This window comes from Petromyzon marinus, chromosome 38 (assembly GCF_048934315.1).
Source record: "Petromyzon marinus isolate PM22_M1 ecotype Great Lakes invasive population chromosome 38, UKy_Petmar_22M1.pri1.0, whole genome shotgun sequence".
Lineage (NCBI taxonomy): Eukaryota > Metazoa > Chordata > Hyperoartia > Petromyzontiformes > Petromyzontidae > Petromyzon > Petromyzon marinus.
This window is the reverse complement of record NC_133704.1, coordinates 5458379-5476766: the sequence shown is the minus strand read 5'-3', so window position 1 is coordinate 5476766 and position 18388 is coordinate 5458379. Positions and strand designations below refer to the sequence as shown.

General features: G+C 59.6%; 1 protein-coding gene across 1 annotated transcript in view; it reads left to right on the top strand.

Annotated features, from left to right (window-relative positions):
* Nucleotides 1-17388: 17388 nt before the first annotated feature.
* LOC116950319 (uncharacterized) overlaps nucleotides 17389-18388 on the top strand; it is a 5223-nt gene continuing 4223 nt past the window's right edge. The window contains exons 1-2 of the mRNA XM_032968043.2: nucleotides 17389-17460; nucleotides 17563-18012. Of these exons, the coding sequence (XP_032823934.1) occupies nucleotides 17389-17460; nucleotides 17563-18012 (522 nt within the window). The remainder of the gene's footprint in view (nucleotides 17461-17562; nucleotides 18013-18388) is intronic.

Here is an 18388-nt window from a genome sequence, read left to right as displayed (position 1 = left end):
GTACAGAGCCATAGAGTTGCATAGAACCCCGCAGACTTGGGCAGACCAAGAGACCCCCATGTACGTCGACTTAGCTACCGATCCACAGACTGGCAGTTGAAATCGCGGTACAGTGCTAGCAAAATATTAGTTTAGCATTTTTATAGAATTGCACAGACGAGAGGCACGTAGACGTACGATACGTAGATGATGGATGTCTTTGCACAGAGAATAGAGAGACTCCTAGACTTTCGCAGGCGAGAGACCCATAGACGTCCATAGACATCCATCGATCCGGGGCTCCGATGAGATAGAGGGAGCACGAGCCATGGTTCTGCCCTTGGGTCGAGGTTCTATTCCAGAGACAACACACACAAAGGCAAAACTCCCCCGTATAGCATTTAACAAACTGTTGGGGCAAGTGCTGTTAGCGAGCACCGATGAAGACCTGAACGTCGCACGAGTCGGGTGGTGGTACTGCCAGAACCATACCCGGCCGCCTTTGTCTCCCCAACGCCGATGCTTTCACACACCACATCGGGCGCTCATTCGAGGCTAAGTCGACCTAGGGGAGACCCAGGACGAGTTCGGATAACACTTGTCACCAGTAAGCCGTGGCCAGGAATCGAACATATAATCTGGTTCATAATGTAAGCCAGAGGTCGCTGGTTCAATGAATCAGTCTATGAATGGATCGATCGACAGGTCGTGTTTGGTGGGGTAAAGTGTGGGTAACTCGTGCCTCTGCCAAGACGTCTTGCAAGCGTGGAAGAGTAGACCAAAAACAAAAATACCCTCTCCCGATTGGGCATCACGAGTGTTCCTTCGTCGAGTGTAGACGCACTTACGCCGAACAGTGGTGGCAGCGGGCACTTTCAGGGCAGCGCTTTCATATTTCAGCTACATTATTTATTGTTACAATGATTACACTATGGAGCACAATTTTTGCTCCTGGGTAGTAAGTGCTATTTCTTAATTGCTTATGCCTAAAAAGTATAGAAAATGTCTGTTATTCCACACAAACTTTGCTTTTGTGACCAGGACACTGATATTTTTAAATTTGCCTATTTTCAATGCGCAAACGGGCGAATTTGTGTCTTTTCGTTCACATAAAGTCAGAAAAAAACTACATATGAATCAAAATGAACATGTATTTATACTAAAGTAATGCAAAAATGCCTACAATAGATTTAGAAGTGAGTAGTTTTTCGATATTTACGATTATACTTTAAACCACTTTCACGAATCAGCCCTCAAATGTAGTCTCCCATTATGTTCTCGTTATACTGTCCTTGGTAGCGGCATTCAAAGTGCAGCATATCCTGGTGAATGCGCTCGCCTTGCTCCTCCGAGTACGCTCCGATGTTCTTCTTTAATCTATCAAGATGAGCATCAAGGATATGGACTTTGAGGGACATCCAACAGCCCATTATGCCGTAATTCTTCATCAGAGTCTCAACCAGCTCCACATAGTTTTCGACCTTGTGATTGCCCAGGAAGCCACGAACCACTGCGACAAAGCTGTTCCAAGCTTCTTTCTCCTTACTAGTGAGCTTCTTGGTGTATTAATTGCACTCCAGGATCTTCTTCATCTGTGGTCCGATAAAGACAATGGCTTTGACCTTTGCCTGTGACAGCTTAGGGAAGAAGTCTTGAAGGTACTTGAAGGCTGCCGATTCCTTATCTACAGCGCTGACAAATGGTTTCATAAGGCCCAATTTGATGTGCAGTGGTGGCATCAGCACCTTCCGGGAGTCCACCAGTGGCTCCCACTTGACGTTGTTCCTCCCTGCAGAGAACTCGGTCCGCTGTAGCCAGTCCCGCCTGTGGTAGTGCGCCTTGGTGTCCCTGCTGTCCCAAAGGCAAAGATACCAGGGAAACTTGGTAAAACCGCCTTGGAGACCCATCAGGAATGCCACCATTTTGAAGTCTCCGATGACCTCCCAACCGTACTCATCATACTTCAAGGCGTCCAGCAAGGTCTTGATGCTGTTGTAATTCTTTTTGAGGTGCACCGAGTGAGCCAGGGGAAGAGACGGGTACTTGTTATCATTATGGAGCAGCACGGCTTTGAGGCTCCTGGATGAGCTGTCAATGAAGAGGCGCCACTCATTTTGGTTACAGGCGATTCAGGATTGCCTCGAACAGACTGGTCACATTGTGGCAGAAGCAGTTTTCATCTTGACGGGTGGAGAAGCTGTTGAAAGGTTGGTGACGCTTCATCTGATCTGCGACTTGCACACTTTCATCCAACAAGTTACACTGCTTGAGCCGAGACTCGGCATTGGACTTGGTGAGACCAAGATATCTGATCAAGTCGTTGAGGTCTATTTGGTTGGGGTAGTATGGGTTTCTCTCCTCAGCTCCACCACTGAAATAGTCATCTGGATCTACGTCTTTCTCGCTCTCTGACTTGCTGCTCTCTTCTAAAGACGGCTGCTTTCTCTCCGGAGGAGCGGGAACGGGGAGCTCATGGCAGTGTGGCACCGGGGCGATGGATGAAGGAAGGTCCGGATACGTGATAGCAGGTGCATTCTTGCTAGTCCGACGTTTGTAAGGGTCCACCATGCAGAAGTAGCAGTTGCTTGAGTGGTCAGTGGGTTCCCGAGAAATTATTGGGATAGCGAACTTCATGGCTCTCTTTTCCCCTCTGTACCATCCTACAAAAAATAAATTTACTTCACCCATGACTAAAGTGTAAGAGATTCTCGCAACATTTTTTCATATATGATATATGTTTTCAATGACATTAAAAATTGTAAAACATTTTAGAATTACAAACTTTTACAATTTTAACAAATTTCACTAATTTTATAACGTAAAATTCCGAGCAACAATTGTCCATCTTACCTTTCAGAGTTTTTTTGCATTGCTCGCAGGTGAAATGAGGTGCCCTGGGTTTGTCTTGATCCCCGACAGGCATGCCGAAATATGCCTTGTAGGCCTCACACATCTTAGCAGATGCTTTCACAGAGTACTTTTTCACTCTTGTCATGATACGTTGGCCGCAGACAGAGCAAAATGCGTCTGCCGGATGCATGCCGCCTCTTGATGCCATTTCAGAAATATGCAGATATGTATCCACTTAGGCCGCTGGAACTAAACTGAATTGGTGGGCTTAAGGCCCCTGTATTTATACTACTATTTATATTACTGGAAAGTTCTAGAATGTTCTAGAAGTTACTCCAAGTTTACTCAGCACTGAATCTATCTGGAATGTTCTGGAAAATAGGTAAATTGAAAAAGAAGTCATGTCCTGGTCACAAAAGCAAAGTTTGTGGGGAATAATATCCATTTTGTGTACTTTTGAGGCATAAGAAATTAGGAAATACCACTTACTACCCAGGAACCACATTTAAAAAAAAAATGTTCCACTGTTATTCTCGTGAGTACACGTGCGTTGTGAGGAGGCTCTTTATGTACAATGCGCTCTATGAGGCGGATGACGATGATGTTGATGATGTAAACACTTTGACTTATTATCTCCGAGTGGCTAAGGATGCCGGTAATTGCAGGGACCGCGCATTTATCTTTCCACATGACTAAATAGGTCAGCAAAAGCGCAGCGGTTTTTGTGTGAGTCTGTGTGTGTGACTGTGTGTGTGTCTGTGTGTGTGACTGTGTGTGTGTCTGTGTGTGTGTGCCTGTGTGTGTAGCGGGGAGCCGTAGTGTAGCGGTTAGTGCGCTGCGCATTGAAACCGGCGACCCGGGTTCGATTCACGCTCACGGCCAACACCAGTGACGATTGTCTGAACCGGTCCTGGGCCTCCCCTAAGTCGACTCAGCCTCAAATGAGAACCTGGTGCGGTGTGTAAACATCGCCACTGGGAAGACAAAGGCGGTCGGGCGTGGTGCTGGGCACCCACCCCCTCGTGTATCGTTGCGGCCTTCATAGGTGCTCGCTAACAGCACTTGCCCCTACAGTATGTTAAGGCTATACGGGGGATCTTTTGTGTGTGACTGTGTGTGTGACTGTGTGTGTGCTCCCTCCCAGTGAGTCACGCTCAATCGCACAGTCTTCACTAGAGAGAGAGGGAGGGGGGTGGTAGGGAGAGAGGAGCGGGGGAGAGAGAGAGAACGCGAGAGAGAATGCTAGGGATTGATAATAGCTCGACTGCGGAACGCATTATCTACTGGGTGAAAATGTCAAATTCGTTTTAGCTCCTCTGACATCAGCGCCGTTTAAGGCTCCGTCTCTTGATGGGAGGTGCAGAGAGACACACGCTCGCAGTTTCTGACCTTCCCGCATTAAAGAGCCGAGCGTGTTGCTGCTCCTGCTCCTGATGATTATTATTGTGATGATGATGATGGTGGTTAATGGTGGTGTCGGAAGCGGTAGTGGAGCGGTTCGCGCGCTGCGCTACGAACTCGGCGATGCGAGTTCGATTCCCGCTCGCGGCCAACACCGGTGACAATTATCTGAACCTTTCCTGGGCCTCCCCTAGATCGACTCAGCCTCAAATGGATACCTAGCGCGGTGTGTAAACATCGACACTAGGGAGACAAAAGCGGCCGGGCGTGGTGTTGGCCACCCACCCCCCAGCACTTGCCCCAACAGTCTGTTAAGGCTATGCGGGGGATCTTTGTCGTTGGTGGTGATGCTGATGAAGATGGTGATGATGATTATGGCGCAAATAAATGCGTGTTGATTGTGATGGTGCAGATGCATGCAATAATACATGCTAATTATGCAACTAAGCAAATGCGTGATGATACTGTTGCTGCTGATGATCATGCACATTTTATATTGTGCTGATAATGACAATGACGGTATCATCATACTAACACAATTGACAGATGCAACACACACACAAAGACAAACATCCCCCATATAGAGTTTAACAGACTGTTGGGAAAAGTGCTATTAGCAAGCACCATTGAAGGTCAGAACGGTGCACAAGCGGGTTGTGGTACTGCCAGCACCACACCCGGCTGCCTTTGCCTTCCTAGTGGCGATGTTTACACACCGCACCAGATACTCATTTGAGGCTGAGTCAACCTAGGGGAGGGCCCAGGAAAGGTTGTTGCCGTGAGCGGGAATCGAACCCGGGTCGCCAGGTTCGTAGAGCTGCGCGCTAACCGCTACACTACCGCTCCCCCCCCCCGCACGCACACACGCACACACGCACACGTTCACACACACACAAACGAACACACATGTACACACACACAAACATACACACACGTACACACACACACGTACACACACGTACACACACGTACACACACACACACACGTACACACACACACACACACGTACACACACACGTACACACACACACGTACACACACACACACGTACACACACACACACGTACGCACACACACACACGTACACACACACGTACACACACATACGTACACACACACACGTACACACACACGTACACACACACGTACACACACACACGTACACACACACACGTACACACACACACGTACACACACACGTACACACACACACGTACACACACACACACACGTACACACACACACACGTACACACGCGCACGCTGGTCGCTATGTCGAGAGCTCGTTCGTCCCGGCTCTTGCGGAGAGACCCGAGCAGAGAGAGACACAGAGAGAGAGAGAGACAGAGACTTTGACTTTTGACTGCCTTGATTCAGGCTTCCACCTGCTATTGCAGTGGAACGATCATGATCCAGGCAGCAACGGTGATGGGGAAAAGAGACCGACACTGGGAGGCGGCACACACGCCGTCACCTGCAGCATCCAGCGTCAAGAAGAAAACAAAAAACCCCTTCACAACCGACGCACACGATCGAGCGTCATCCGCGCCAGGCTCGTGGGGGGGGGGGGGTGGTCGGGAGTCAAGGGAGGGGGGGTCGAGGGGGGGTTGTAGGGGGGGGCGGGGGAGGGGGGGCGAGCCCGGGGGGGGGGTCAAACGCAGACACCAACGCGTTCCGCTGTACCCTGCGCAGGGCGTCCCTTGCGCGTCCCCACCACGCGAGGAACTCGGCCCCGGTGTGGCTGTGGTACGCAAACTCGAGCCCGAGGCGCGCTTTCACCGGGGCCTGCGTCACCGCCAGCGCCCCTGCGCCACTGCCGCCACCCTCCAGCCTCCGTTTCCGTGTGGTACAAATCGCCAGCTTCGCCTGGGCGCTGACGAAGTTCGCGACGTCGCGCTGGGCGCCCGCCACCCCCGTCACCCCGTACACGAACACACAGACTCTTGGAGCGGGGCGCCCAGCTTCCCAAACGCCGACGCGACGAAACGAAACAGTGGCACCAGCCTCGCGCATCGGAGGTACCGGTGCACGAGGTCCTCCTTCCGTCCACAGAACACACACTCGTCCGGGGTCCCCGGCGGGATCCGGCGGACCCGCACGCCCGACGGTAAAGTCTGGAATTGGGGGGGGGGGGGCGATACAAGTCCCGCCACTGGGGGGCCGTGCTGCTCATCTCTGAAAAATGCTCTCGCCACCGAGTGTCCGGCAGCTCGTCCAGCTCCCCGCGGAGCAGCGATTTAAGGCAGGCGGCGTAGACGCGGTCCTTACGCGCCCCATCGAGCGGCACGTCCCTGCAGTGTCTGACCTGCAGCAATCGCCCGGCGTCGTTGCGGTCAGCGGGGTGCCCGGGGGGAGAACGCCAGCGGGGGGGGAAAGGGGGACTCTCCCCACCGTCCGTGTCCCCCAACCGCACCCCGAGCCTCCGCGTCGCCCGCAGGACTCCCTTGAGCACCTTCGCACCGGCGAGCACGGCGCGGAGCCCGGCCGCCTCGGAGACGTCCAGTGCCGTCTTCCACGCCCGTCGCCCGGGAGCCAGCAGGTCGCCGACCGTCTTCATACCCCCGGCCGTGAAACGCAGGGCCAGGGTGCGCTCTCTGCTGATGTCCGGGAAGAGGGGGGTTCGCGAACAGTGGCTCCCCCGCCAAGAGGGCCGCAACGTCGCCCGCAGGGAGTCTCTGCCGTTCGAGGCCGCGCCACGCGTCAAAGGACGCTGCGATGATACGCGGGCAGCGGGGCCTGGTGGACGAGCCCGGGGTCGGTTAAGAAAAGTTCCCGGCCGTACCCCAGCTGCCCGGCCTGCCTCAGCAGGGCGAGGGCCAGGGGCTGCCAGGGCCGCTCCCCCGCTCCGTACAGCAGACGTTGTGCGTATTGAATACGGAACGTCATCACCCTACTCGCGACGTTCACGAGGCCCTGTCCTCCCTCCTCCACCGGCAAACAGAGGACCCCCGGCTTCTGCCAGTGCCTCCCGTGCCACGTGAAGGAGGTGAACGCCCTCTGAACCCTGTTCATCAGTCCTGCCGGGGATTGTAGGACCTTGGCTTTGTGCCAAATCATCGCCGCCGCCAAATTGTTGACCACCAAGACCCGCCCCCTGTACGACATTCCCTGGGCGAACCTAGACCATGCTGCCAGCGTCGCACCTACTTTCATCTCAACCTCTTCCGAATTCTTACTGACTGTGGCCGGGTCGCCCAGGCGTACCCCCAGATAGCGCGCGCCCTCCCCGCCCCAGACCACCCGTCCAGGGGGGAGCGCCAGGGCGCTCACTGTGCCCTGCGGCTTCAGGCTCAGCGCCTCGCATTTCTCCCAGTTTACCCTCGCGGAGGAGGCTCTCTCGTAGAGACGGACCGCGTCGCGGACCGCCTCCACGTCTTGTGCGTTGGTCACCACCACGCACACATCGTCAGCGTACGTCGAGAGCGTGACCGGCGCGTCGCCTGACCCCGCGAACCTGAAACCCGACAGCGTCTTTCTCAGTCGCAGCAGGAGCGGTTCTATACACATGGCGTATAGCAGCCCAGACAACGGGCACCCCTGAAGGACCCCTCCCTGTGACGGCTAAGGGGCCGCGGAGCCTGGCATTGATCTTCACGAGGCTACTGATGTTCGTGTACAGGAGCCGCACGTGCGCCGTAAACCGTCCGCCGACTCCGTAAGCTTTCAGCGCCGCGTACATGTACCTGTGCCCGACGCGGTCGAAAGCCTTCTCGGTCTAGAAAGAGAAGGCCGGCGTCCACCTTATGGGCGGCCGCCAGGTCAATGATGTCCCGCACTGCCCCAATATTGTCTTGTATAGCCTTCCCGGGAACACATTACGATTGGTCCGGGTGCACTACGCTCCCCGCCACGAGTTTCAGGCGGTTTGACAGCACCTTTGCTATGATCTTATAGCCCATGCACAGCACGGACACCGGCCGCCAGTTTCCCACTTGGGGCAGGTCACCCTTCGTGGGCAGTAGGGTTACCACCGCCCTCCTGCTGCTCTGTGGCAACTCCCCGGACCTCAGGCTCGCACAGAGTACGGCGGCGAGCGCGGGACCGAGCTCGCCCCAGAAGGTCCTGTAAAATTCCGTTGGGAGGCCATCTATCCCCGGGGCCTTCCTCACGGCGAGGCTGTTCATCGCGGCCTCGAGCTCCAGGGCGGTCACCAGTTTCTCCAGTAGCTCCGCCTCAGGAGGGGTCAGCCTGGGCACACCGCCCAGTAGCTCCTCCAGCGCATCTTCTTGGACGCTTCCCTCTGTGAGCAGCGCCCTGTAAAAATCCGTGACGAGTCGCGCGACCTCCGCGTCCCACGTCCAAGCCTCAACGCTCGGCGCCTGCAGGCTGGTGATTGTGTTAGGGTCGCCGGCCCCCGGGATCTCCCCTGCCTGCGACCCTGTCCGCGAAGTACCGACGCTCCCAGACTCTCCACTAGTGTGGGAGCTGCCGCCGCCGCACTCCTCCCCTGGCGGGGAAAGGTCGTCGCGCTCCTGTTCCCCCCCCTGTGCCGTCCCCCCCCGAGTCCGGGTCTCCTGCCGGTGGGGCATCACCCTCGACCTCCCTGGGACCCGCTAGCGCTTCGCCGGCACCCAAACGCGACGCTCCCCGCCCGCGCAGTCCCACGCACCAATCACACGCGGGTAACAGGGGGTCAAAGGTCGGAGGGTAAGCGACGTCGTTCGTGCTCACTCCGACGCTTGGGGGGTTGGTTTAAACGGGTTTAAAGGGCTATGCGATGGGCATGCGTGCGAGACGGGTATCCGCTCGCAACGCCGGAGTCCGCAGCCGACGGTTCGTAGCGCACACAATCCACGCGGCGCCGCTCCACACACGCGGCGACCACCGAGAACAGCAAGCGAACCCACGCTTCCACTCTCTTTCCACACCCTCGCAAAAACCACCACACCAGTCTGTTATGTAACGACCACCGCGACAGCAAGCGCACCCACGCTTCCGCAATAACCACACCAGTCCGTTATGTAACCGCCGACGATTTATTCCACCGCGTCGGCGAGCCCTTATTTAACCGAGTCAGTCGGGATCAGCGGGGCAGGACCGATCTATCTCTCGATAGTCGGCACTACACTCTACCTGTCCTTCTCCCCTTTACCCTCTCCGGTTTTGCTCTTAAGCTAAGTCCCAACTCCCTCTCTCTCTCTCTTACTCACGGTTCGTCGTCACTGCTGTCTGGTCCTCGCGGCGCGTCGATACGTCCCACGGACGTTCGCGCGGCTGGACTCGGGAGTTGACGGGCCTGGGGTTGACTCGAGTAGCCAGAGAACCTTTTTCCTTCGCCCTGACCCGCTTTATTCTTTCTACATCAAAGGGGCTACCTGGTGCCGACTCGCGGGCCAATCAGCTCGCTGGGATCACCCGCCAATCGGTAGGCCCATCTGTACCCCAGCATCCCCCGGGCCGTTGCTTTCAGCGACGTCCGCATCTAAATTTACCTGCTCAGCGACCCTCCAGCCAGAGGGCGACCCTGCTTTCCCGCCGCTCGTGGCTCTGCCCTCCTACCTGCCTGCTGACCCGTGTGTGTTGTGTGTGCTGTCTACCCGCGGTGGCTCGGCAGCCCCGTCGTGACCATGTAATTACAACCAAAGTCACGGCGCCGCGGTGGGTGTTAGCGTCGGGGGAGACCGTCCAATTCCCTGGCTGCAGGAAACCGTGAAGATTATCCCTTTACGAGGGCTTCTGGGTGAAAACCTGTCGGCCAGGGTGTCTCCCCACGCGCTCTAATGGTGGGGGGGAGTGCGTGCGTGTGTGTTCCGGTGGGGGGGGGGGGGGGGGGGGGTGGGGAGGTGGTGGGGTGGAGCAATGTCGGCCTCGCCGCGGCGAGATCGCAGGTGGGCCGCCCGCCGATCGGCTCCGTGGCGGCGGCATCACATAGCCCCCCGAGGTGCCAGTCCCCGTCCCGGGTTGACTGGAGCACCTCGCCTGGGCCGCGCCCACGAGGTAGCGCTGCGGGGTCCGGGGGATCCGCCCGGATCTCGTGGCTGGCCTCGGGGGAGGTGGCTCCGTCCTCGGGGTTTCCTGCAGCGGTCTCCTTCTCCACTCCAGTGGCTCCTCCGATCCCTCGGCACCTGGGGGCTGGGGGACAAACTCCGCGGCAGCGGGGTTTAAGGGGCGGCGTCCCCGCCGTCCTCTGGCGGGGCCGGGACGCCTCGGGGCTGGGGGCACGGCGGGGCCCATGTAGTGCGCGAGGCCCCCGAGCACGGGTGGCGCAGGGGCACCGGGATTTCGCGGTACTCGGGCAGCGAGGTTCTCCCCCGCCGGGGCTGCCCTCCATGGTTTTAAGCGGCGGACGTTAACCACCGTTTCTCGGCCCCTCTCTCCACCCTGGATTAGTACCGTCCAGGGAGAGATCTGCCGTACCACGGTCCAGGAGCCCCGCCAGTAGGTGGTCAGCTTCCCCACCTGTCCGGCCCCGACGCGAGGGGTGTGTAGCCACACCTTGGTACCTGTCAAGAAAAGGGGGGGCTCCACGCGGGGTCGGGTGCTCTGTTCCTGTCGCCGATGCGCGGCCTCCCCTTGCGGGTAGGCCCGGTCCCGGACCCCTCGTAGGGTCTCCATCAGATGTTCCACGGGGCGACTCCCTTCCTCCGTTTGGGGTGGAGGAATGCCGAACAGCAAGTCTGCGGGTAGACGAGACTCACGACCAAACATCATTAGGAACGGGGTTTGGCCCGTCGATGTGTGCACCGTGGTGGCGTAGGCGAACAGGGCGTAGGGGAGGTGTTCGTCCCAATCCCGTTGGTTTGCGGCCGCCATACGCTTGAGCTTTCCGGCCAGAGTCTGATTCATACGTTCAACCATACCGTTCGCCTGGGGGTGGTACGCCGTGGTTCGGTCTTTCTGGATCCCGAACTCCCGGCACAGCGCCTGAAACAACTCGGCCTCGAACTCGCTACCCTGGTCGGTAAGGACTCGCTCCGGGATCCCGTGCTTAAGTACATAGTGCTCCACGAACGCCCGGGCTACTACCAGGGCCGTTTTATCGGGGATGGCCACCGCCACGGGGTAGCGGGTGAAGTATTCCACCGCTACGAGGATATAGCGGTTGCCCCGGTGGGATCGTGGGAATGGCCCCTGGAGATCGATGCCGACCAGCTGGTTAGTCCGACTGACGCGGAACGGCCTTAGGGGTACTTGGTATCGTGCCGGTTTCGGCCCGCACTGCTGACAAGCGCGGCAGCCCTGTACCCAGGCGGCCACATCTTGCGTCAATTTGGGCCAGAGATACTGGCGACGCAGAGTCTCCCGAGTGCGACGTTCCCCGTCATGGCCCCCGAGCGGGTGGTCGTGTACCAGCCGTAGCAGCTGGGGTCGCACCTGGGCGGGAACACAGATGCACCCCGGCTGGCCGGCCTCGGTTAACTCCCGTACCACCCCGTTCTGCACACACAACCGGGCATACAAACCGCTCCAGGGCCCTGGTAGGGTGCTTTTCCCCTCCCGCAGGGCCGCTTCCACCGCCGCCAGATCCGGATCCCGCTGCTGGGTCTGCCTCAGCTGCTCGTCGCTCAGGCCCGGGAAGGCGCAGCCGACGTCCTCCTGGATCCGTCCGATCGGGGCGGGGTGGTCCACGGGGTCCCGAGTCGTGGGCCCTGCGCTCGCCGGGCGGCCGACTGGGTCCGCGCCTCCACCTGTGGGGGTCTCTGTGGCGCATACCGCACTCTCTCTCGCCAGGGGGGGGGTTAGGTTCAGCGGGTTCCCGGGGGTCCGTTGCCTGTCGGCAACGTCCCCCCGTGAAGCACGGGCAGGCCTCCTCCGCCCTCGTCTCGGCACACACCGCGGGTCGCCGTGATAATGCGTCCGCGTTTGCATGCGTCCGCCCCGCCCGGTATTCGATCTGCAGGTTGTACTCCTGCAGTTGCGCCAGCCATCGGGCCATCTGCCCCCGCGGTTCCTTGAAGGTGAGGAGGAACTGCAGAGCATAATGGTCCGTGCGCACTCGACATTTCCTGCCGTATAAATACGGCCGAAACTGTTTACACGCGAAGATCACAGCGTACAATTCCTGACGGGTCACACAGTAGTTCAGCTCGGCCCCGCTCAGGGTCCGGCTGGCGTACGCAATCACCCGTTCCACCCCTTCCTGCACCTGCGACAACACCGCACCCAGCCCGCTGCTGCAGGCGTCGGTGTCCAAAATAAAGTCGGTGGTAAAATCGGGGAAAGCCAGTGTGGGGGTGTGTGTGAGGTGGTCTTTGAGGGTGGTGAAGGCCGTCTGGCAGGCCTCCGTCCACTGATAGGGGTTCTTGGGGGAAGTGAGTTGGGTGAGGGGGCGTGCAATCTCGCTGAATCCCTTTACAAATCGACGGTAATAGGTGGCGAGCCCCAAGAATGACCTTATCTCCGACAGGTTTCTTGGCTGTGGCCAATCCACTACGGCGCGTACCTTGTCCGGATCGGTGCGCACCCCCGCCTCGCTGACGCGATGTCCGAGGTACCCCACCTCGCGCTGTGCGATGTAACACTTACGCGGCTTGAGCTTGAGATGAGCCGCTCGCAGTCGCTGGAACACCTCCCGTAACCTGGACCAGTGCTCAGACAGAGATCTACTGAACACGATCACATCATCCAGGTAAATCAGGCATTGCTCCCACTGCAAGCCCCGCATCACCAACTCCATCAGCCGCTGGAACGTCGCGGGCGCGTTGGTGAGCCCGAACGGGAGTACTCGAAACTCGAATAGCCCCATCGGGGTGGTGAATGCGGTTTTTGGCCGATCCTCCTCCGTCATCTCCACCTGCCAGTACCCGGACGCGAGATCGAGGGTGGAAAAATACCGCGCTCCGGCGAGGCTGTCAAAGGTGTCGTCGATGCGCGGTATGGGGAAGGCGTCGCCGAGGGTGACTGCGTTTAGTTTGCGGTAATCGACGCAAAACCGGGTTGACCCGTCCTTTTTTGTTACTAGCACCACCGGGGCAGACCAGGGGCTCGCCGAGGGCTAAATTATGTTATCGCGGAGCATGTCCCTGACCGCCTCTTTGATCTGAGCGCGTTCGGGTGCGCCCACGCGGTACGCGGGGAGTTTTATGGGTCGGGCGGCCCCGGTGTCGATTTGGTGCTTAACGAGATCTGTGCGACCCACGTCTGAATCGTGTTCGCTGAACACGTCGGCGTACTCCCGCAGTAACCCGCGTAGCTGATCGGCCTCCCCCTTGGGTAACTCTGCCCAAGGTACGTGTACCGCGTCAAGAAGGGGGACGACCTCGGCGTGGGGAGTCGGGCCGACTCGCCAGGCCAGGTCTTGTTGGTCCTCGGGGCGACCGGGGTCCTCCGCCCAGAGTGCGAATACCGAGTCGCTGGAGTGGCGCGCGTGTAGGGGGTGCACGGTGGCTACTGTGGTGCGCCGTCGTAGTATTGCTGGGGTGCCGTGGGGGTTAAACACACGCATGAACAATCGGCCCCCATCGGCGTTTACCAACGTGGCTGACCCCACAACCCCGTATCGTTTTGCCAACTCCGGGTGAGGAGTTAGCATTACCTCCCCCGATGGTCGGTGCGCGGGGTCGGTGGAGGGTGTCGCCACAGGTACCAGCATCTCGGCGAGCGGCCCGATGGTGACGGCCGTCGTCAGGGTAGCGGCCACAGGTGTGAAGCGGGGGCGATTCGGCTCCCGTCCCAGGAATGGAATCCGTTCCCCGCTGCCTTCCACGGTGGCGCACCGCTGTCGGGGCTGCACGTTGAGCCCCAGCTTTTCCAGGAGGTCGGTACCTGCGATACACTCGTGGCACAGCACACTCGAGACGTAGAACTCCTGAGTGCACACCTGGTTTCCGAGACGGACCTCGAGGGAGATCCTTCCCAGCAACCCCATCCCGGCTCCGCTCGCTGTGTGCAGCGCGCAATCCGGGGCCGGCAGGCGGCTCACGTCAACCCCGAGCACGCTGCAGTGCGCGGCGCTCACGAGTGAGGCCACGGCCCCCGTGTCCAGTAGGATCCGGGTGCGCTGCCCGTTCACCTGTCCTTCCACCAGTGACGTGGCCCCCGTGATTCCTGCCACCAGCTCCCGTAGCCAGTCGCCCGTCCTCACCGCGTCCTTGGGTGTTGTGGCCGTGACCTGTGTGGGTGTCACTTGCTTACCATTATTATTATCGTCGTTTTGTTTCGGGACCTCGGTGATTGCACCCCTAGGTGGTCCACTCTCTAGGGGGCGTTGGCGTTTAACCCTTCGGTATATCTAGCGCGGGCGATCTGTGGGCAGTCTCTCATGAGATGCCCCTGACGGCCGCACATATAACACGCCCGGGGGGGGGTGGCGGCTCCATAGTGGGCACCCTGCCCGCTCCCTCTCCCCCCCGTGCGCCGCTGCCCAGACTCTGCTTCTAGTCGGGCTACCCTCCCAGCTAGCCCTCCCAACTCGGTCTGAATCGTCTCTACCGTAGTCTGCAGCGTAGTCATATGTGCCCGTACTTGGGTTACGTTGTTGTCGATCCCCCCGATGCCCGCCTGTATCCCCGCTACCCATCCCGGGGTGGTCTCGCGGGATACCGGAGGCCCCCTTTCCTGACCCCCTACCATCCTGGTGAGCTCCTGTTCCTCCTCTTCCTCCTCGGTGGACAGACTTGCGATGGTGCGCTCCCGTCCCAGTCCTCGGAGCTGTGCGCGTTCGCTAGAAATTCTTTCACATTTGCGCGCGCGCTCGACAAGGGCATCAAAGGAGAGGCGCGTACAGTTCACGTCTGGCTGCCACCACGCCGTGCGCATTAAGTATCGCTGGATTTTCTCTGTGGCCAGCTCCTCAATCGCTTCCGTGGTGTGCCTCGGGCGTGCGATCTTTGTTAGCTCACGCACATCCTCGGCATAATCGCGCAGGTCCTCGCCGGGTTGGCGACGGCGTGCCTCTAAGGCCGCTTTTGCCTCCTCCTCATCGCGCGTACCGAAGCGCAGATCAAGTCGGCGCATCAGTTCCTCTAGCTGTGTCTGCGCGCTTGTGGGTAGGGCTTCCACAAAATCGGCTGCCCGCCCATCCAGATTCATATTAAGTTGACGTAGCGTCTGCGCGTCCGTCCACCCATTAATTTCCTTAGCCCCTAGGACGTTGCGGGCAAATGCTCTCCACGAAGGTGTACCCCGGCCAGTGAATATATGCCTTATTTTCGCGTGGGGTAACGCGGGGGTTCGTACCGCTTCTGACACCATATTGTTAGGGTCGCCGGCCCCCGGGATCTCCCCTGCCTGCGACCCTGTCCGCGAAGTACCGACGCTCCCAGACTCTCCACTAGTGTGGGAGCTGCCGCCGCCGCACTCCTCCCCTGGCGGGGAAAGGTCGTCGCGCTCCTGTTCCCCCCCCTGTGCCGTCCCCCCCCGAGTCCGGGTCTCCTGCCGGTGGGGCATCCCACTCGACCTCCCTGGGACCCGCTAGCGCTTCGCCGGCACCCAAACGCGACGCTCCCCGCCCGCGCAGTCCCACGCACCAATCACACGCGGGTAACAGGGGGTCAAAGGTCGGAGGGTAAGCGACGTCGTTCGTGCTCACTCCGACGCTTGGGGGGTTGGTTTAAACGGGTTTAAAGGGCTATGCGATGGGCATGCGTGCGAGACGGGTATCCGCTCGCAACGCCGGAGTCCGCAGCCGACGGTTCGTAGCGCACACAATCCACGCGGCGCCGCTCCACACACGCGGCGACCACCGAGAACAGCAAGCGAACCCACGCTTCCACTCTCTTTCCACACCCTCGCAAAAACCACCACACCAGTCTGTTATGTAACGACCACCGCGACAGCAAGCGCACCCACGCTTCCGCAATAACCACACCAGTCCGTTATGTAACCGCCGACGATTTATTCCACCGCGTCGGCGAGCCCTTATTTAACCGAGTCAGTCGGGATCAGCGGGGCAGGACCGATCTATCTCTCGATAGTCGGCACTACACTCTACCTGTCCTTCTCCCCTTTACCCTCTCCGGTTTTGCTCTTAAGCTAAGTCCCAACTCCCTCTCTCTCTCTCTTACTCACGGTTCGTCGTCACTGCTGTCTGGTCCTCGCGGCGCGTCGATACGTCCCACGGACGTTCGCGCGGCTGGACTCGGGAGTTGACGGGCCTGGGGTTGACTCGAGTAGCCAGAGAACCTTTTTCCTTCGCCCTGACCCGCTTTATTCTTTCTACATCAAAGGGGCTACCTGGTGCCGACTCGCGGGCCAATCAGCTCGCTGGGATCACCCGCCAATCGGTAGGCCCATCTGTACCCCAGCATCCCCCGGGCCGTTGCTTTCAGCGACGTCCGCATCTAAATTTACCTGCTCAGCGACCCTCCAGCCAGAGGGCGACCCTGCTTTCCCGCCGCTCGTGGCTCTGCCCTCCTACCTGCCTGCTGACCCGTGTGTGTTGTGTGTGCTGTCTACCCGCGGTGGCTCGGCAGCCCCGTCGTGACCATGTAATTACAACCAAAGTCACGGCGCCGCGGTGGGTGTTAGCGTCGGGGGAGACCGTCCAATTCCCTGGCTGCAGGAAACCGTGAAGATTATCCCTTTACGAGGGCTTCTCGGTGAAAACCTGTCGGCCAGGGTGTCTCCCCACGCGCTCTAATGGTGGGGGGGAGTGCGTGCGTGTGTGTTCCGGTGGGGGGGGGGGGGGGGGTGGGGAGGTGGTGGGGTGGAGCAATGTCGGCCTCGCCGCGGCGAGATCGCAGGTGGGCCGCCCGCCGATCGGCTCCGTGGCGGCGGCATCACAATTGCATTCCTCGTGACCGGCTTGGTCCTCTGCCTGAAAAAGAGTCTCGTCGGTGCATCCAGGTGGTGTAGGAGGTGCATCTTCCGTTCGACGAAGCCCCTGTAGGCGTCCCGGTCGGAAACGGCTCGCAGCAGCTGTTGCTGTTCGCGGAGCTCACGGTGGCCCGCGGCGGTCTGGTGGTGGCCCAGCTCCGCCTCCACCACCAGCACCTGGGCCCGCAGCCTCTCCTCCTCCTCCCGCCTGGCCGCGGCGTGCTGGCTCAAAAATCTCCGACACAACACCCCTATTTGGGCCTTGGCGTTGTCCCACCACTGCTGGAGGGAGGTAAAACGGTCCTTCCTCTTCACCCATATCTTCCAGAAGGCCCTAAAGGCCGCCTGGAATTCACTATTTTCCAAAAGCTGTATATTTAACCGCCAGTACGGGCTACGCTGCTCGGCGAGGGGTGGGGGGGGGTGGAGGCCTGCGACCATCAGCGGTGGCGCTCTTCTGAGATGCACCCGAACGCATCTGGGTTCCGGCTGATCTTATTCGCCGTCGCCAGGAAGGCCGGGACGTCGGGGAACGTTTGCAGGGGTTTCACCCTCTTCCCAAAGTTTTCCCGGAGGAAGGCGAGGATCTTCCCCGCAGGGACCTCCTTCCCCTGCTTGACCGACGCGTAACTCCAGTCGCTGGCGCAGCTGCGACCGCCGTCGCCGTCGTCGACCACGTACCCGTCTTCGTCGTCGTCGTCGTCGACGACCACGTCCGTGGCACAGCCCTTGGTCTCCGTCTCCCCTGCCAACCCACTCGGGGCTGGGGTGTCGCTCGATCCAGGGCGGCTCTCATCCGCCCGCCCCGCGGTCGTCATCACCGCCGTCGTCGTCGTCGTTGTTGTTGCCTCGTCGCGCGACGGGGGGGGGGGGGGGTGTGTCAGCACCGGGCACCCTCCCTCCATCGTTGGTGCGGCTGGAGCCTGGTCCGGATCCGGCGATTGTTCCGGACCCTCGTCGTCGTCCGACGAGTCGAGGCAGCCGCCGCCGAGGTCCATCTCCTCCTCCTGCGGCTCCGCCTCGGCGTCGACGCTCACCGCTGCCGCAGCTCTGCCGGCGCCCGCCGTCCGCTTCGAGGGAGCGCCGGTGCGATCCCCCGCTGCAGAGTCGTCCTTGGCCTTGCGTTTTTTTTTTCTCCGGACCTCGGTAGAGCCAACGGCGTCGTCCCCAGGGGCCGGCAAGCCGCAGCCGGACGCCGGGTCCGGCGGGTCGACGCGGGTTGTCTGCTGCTGTCGCTGCTGCCACTGCAGCTGCTCCTGTTGCTGCTCCTGGTACTGCTGCTGCTGCTCCTGTTGCTGCTGGTGCCGCTGTTGCTGCTGTCGCGGCTGCTCCTGCTGCCGCTGCTGTTGCTGCACCGGTTGCTGTTGCTGCCGCTGCTCCTCACGCGCCGGTGCGGGTGGCACGGCAGGAGCGGCGTTCCCGCTTTTCTTGTTGGGGCAGTTTCTCCAGGTGTGGCCGGTTC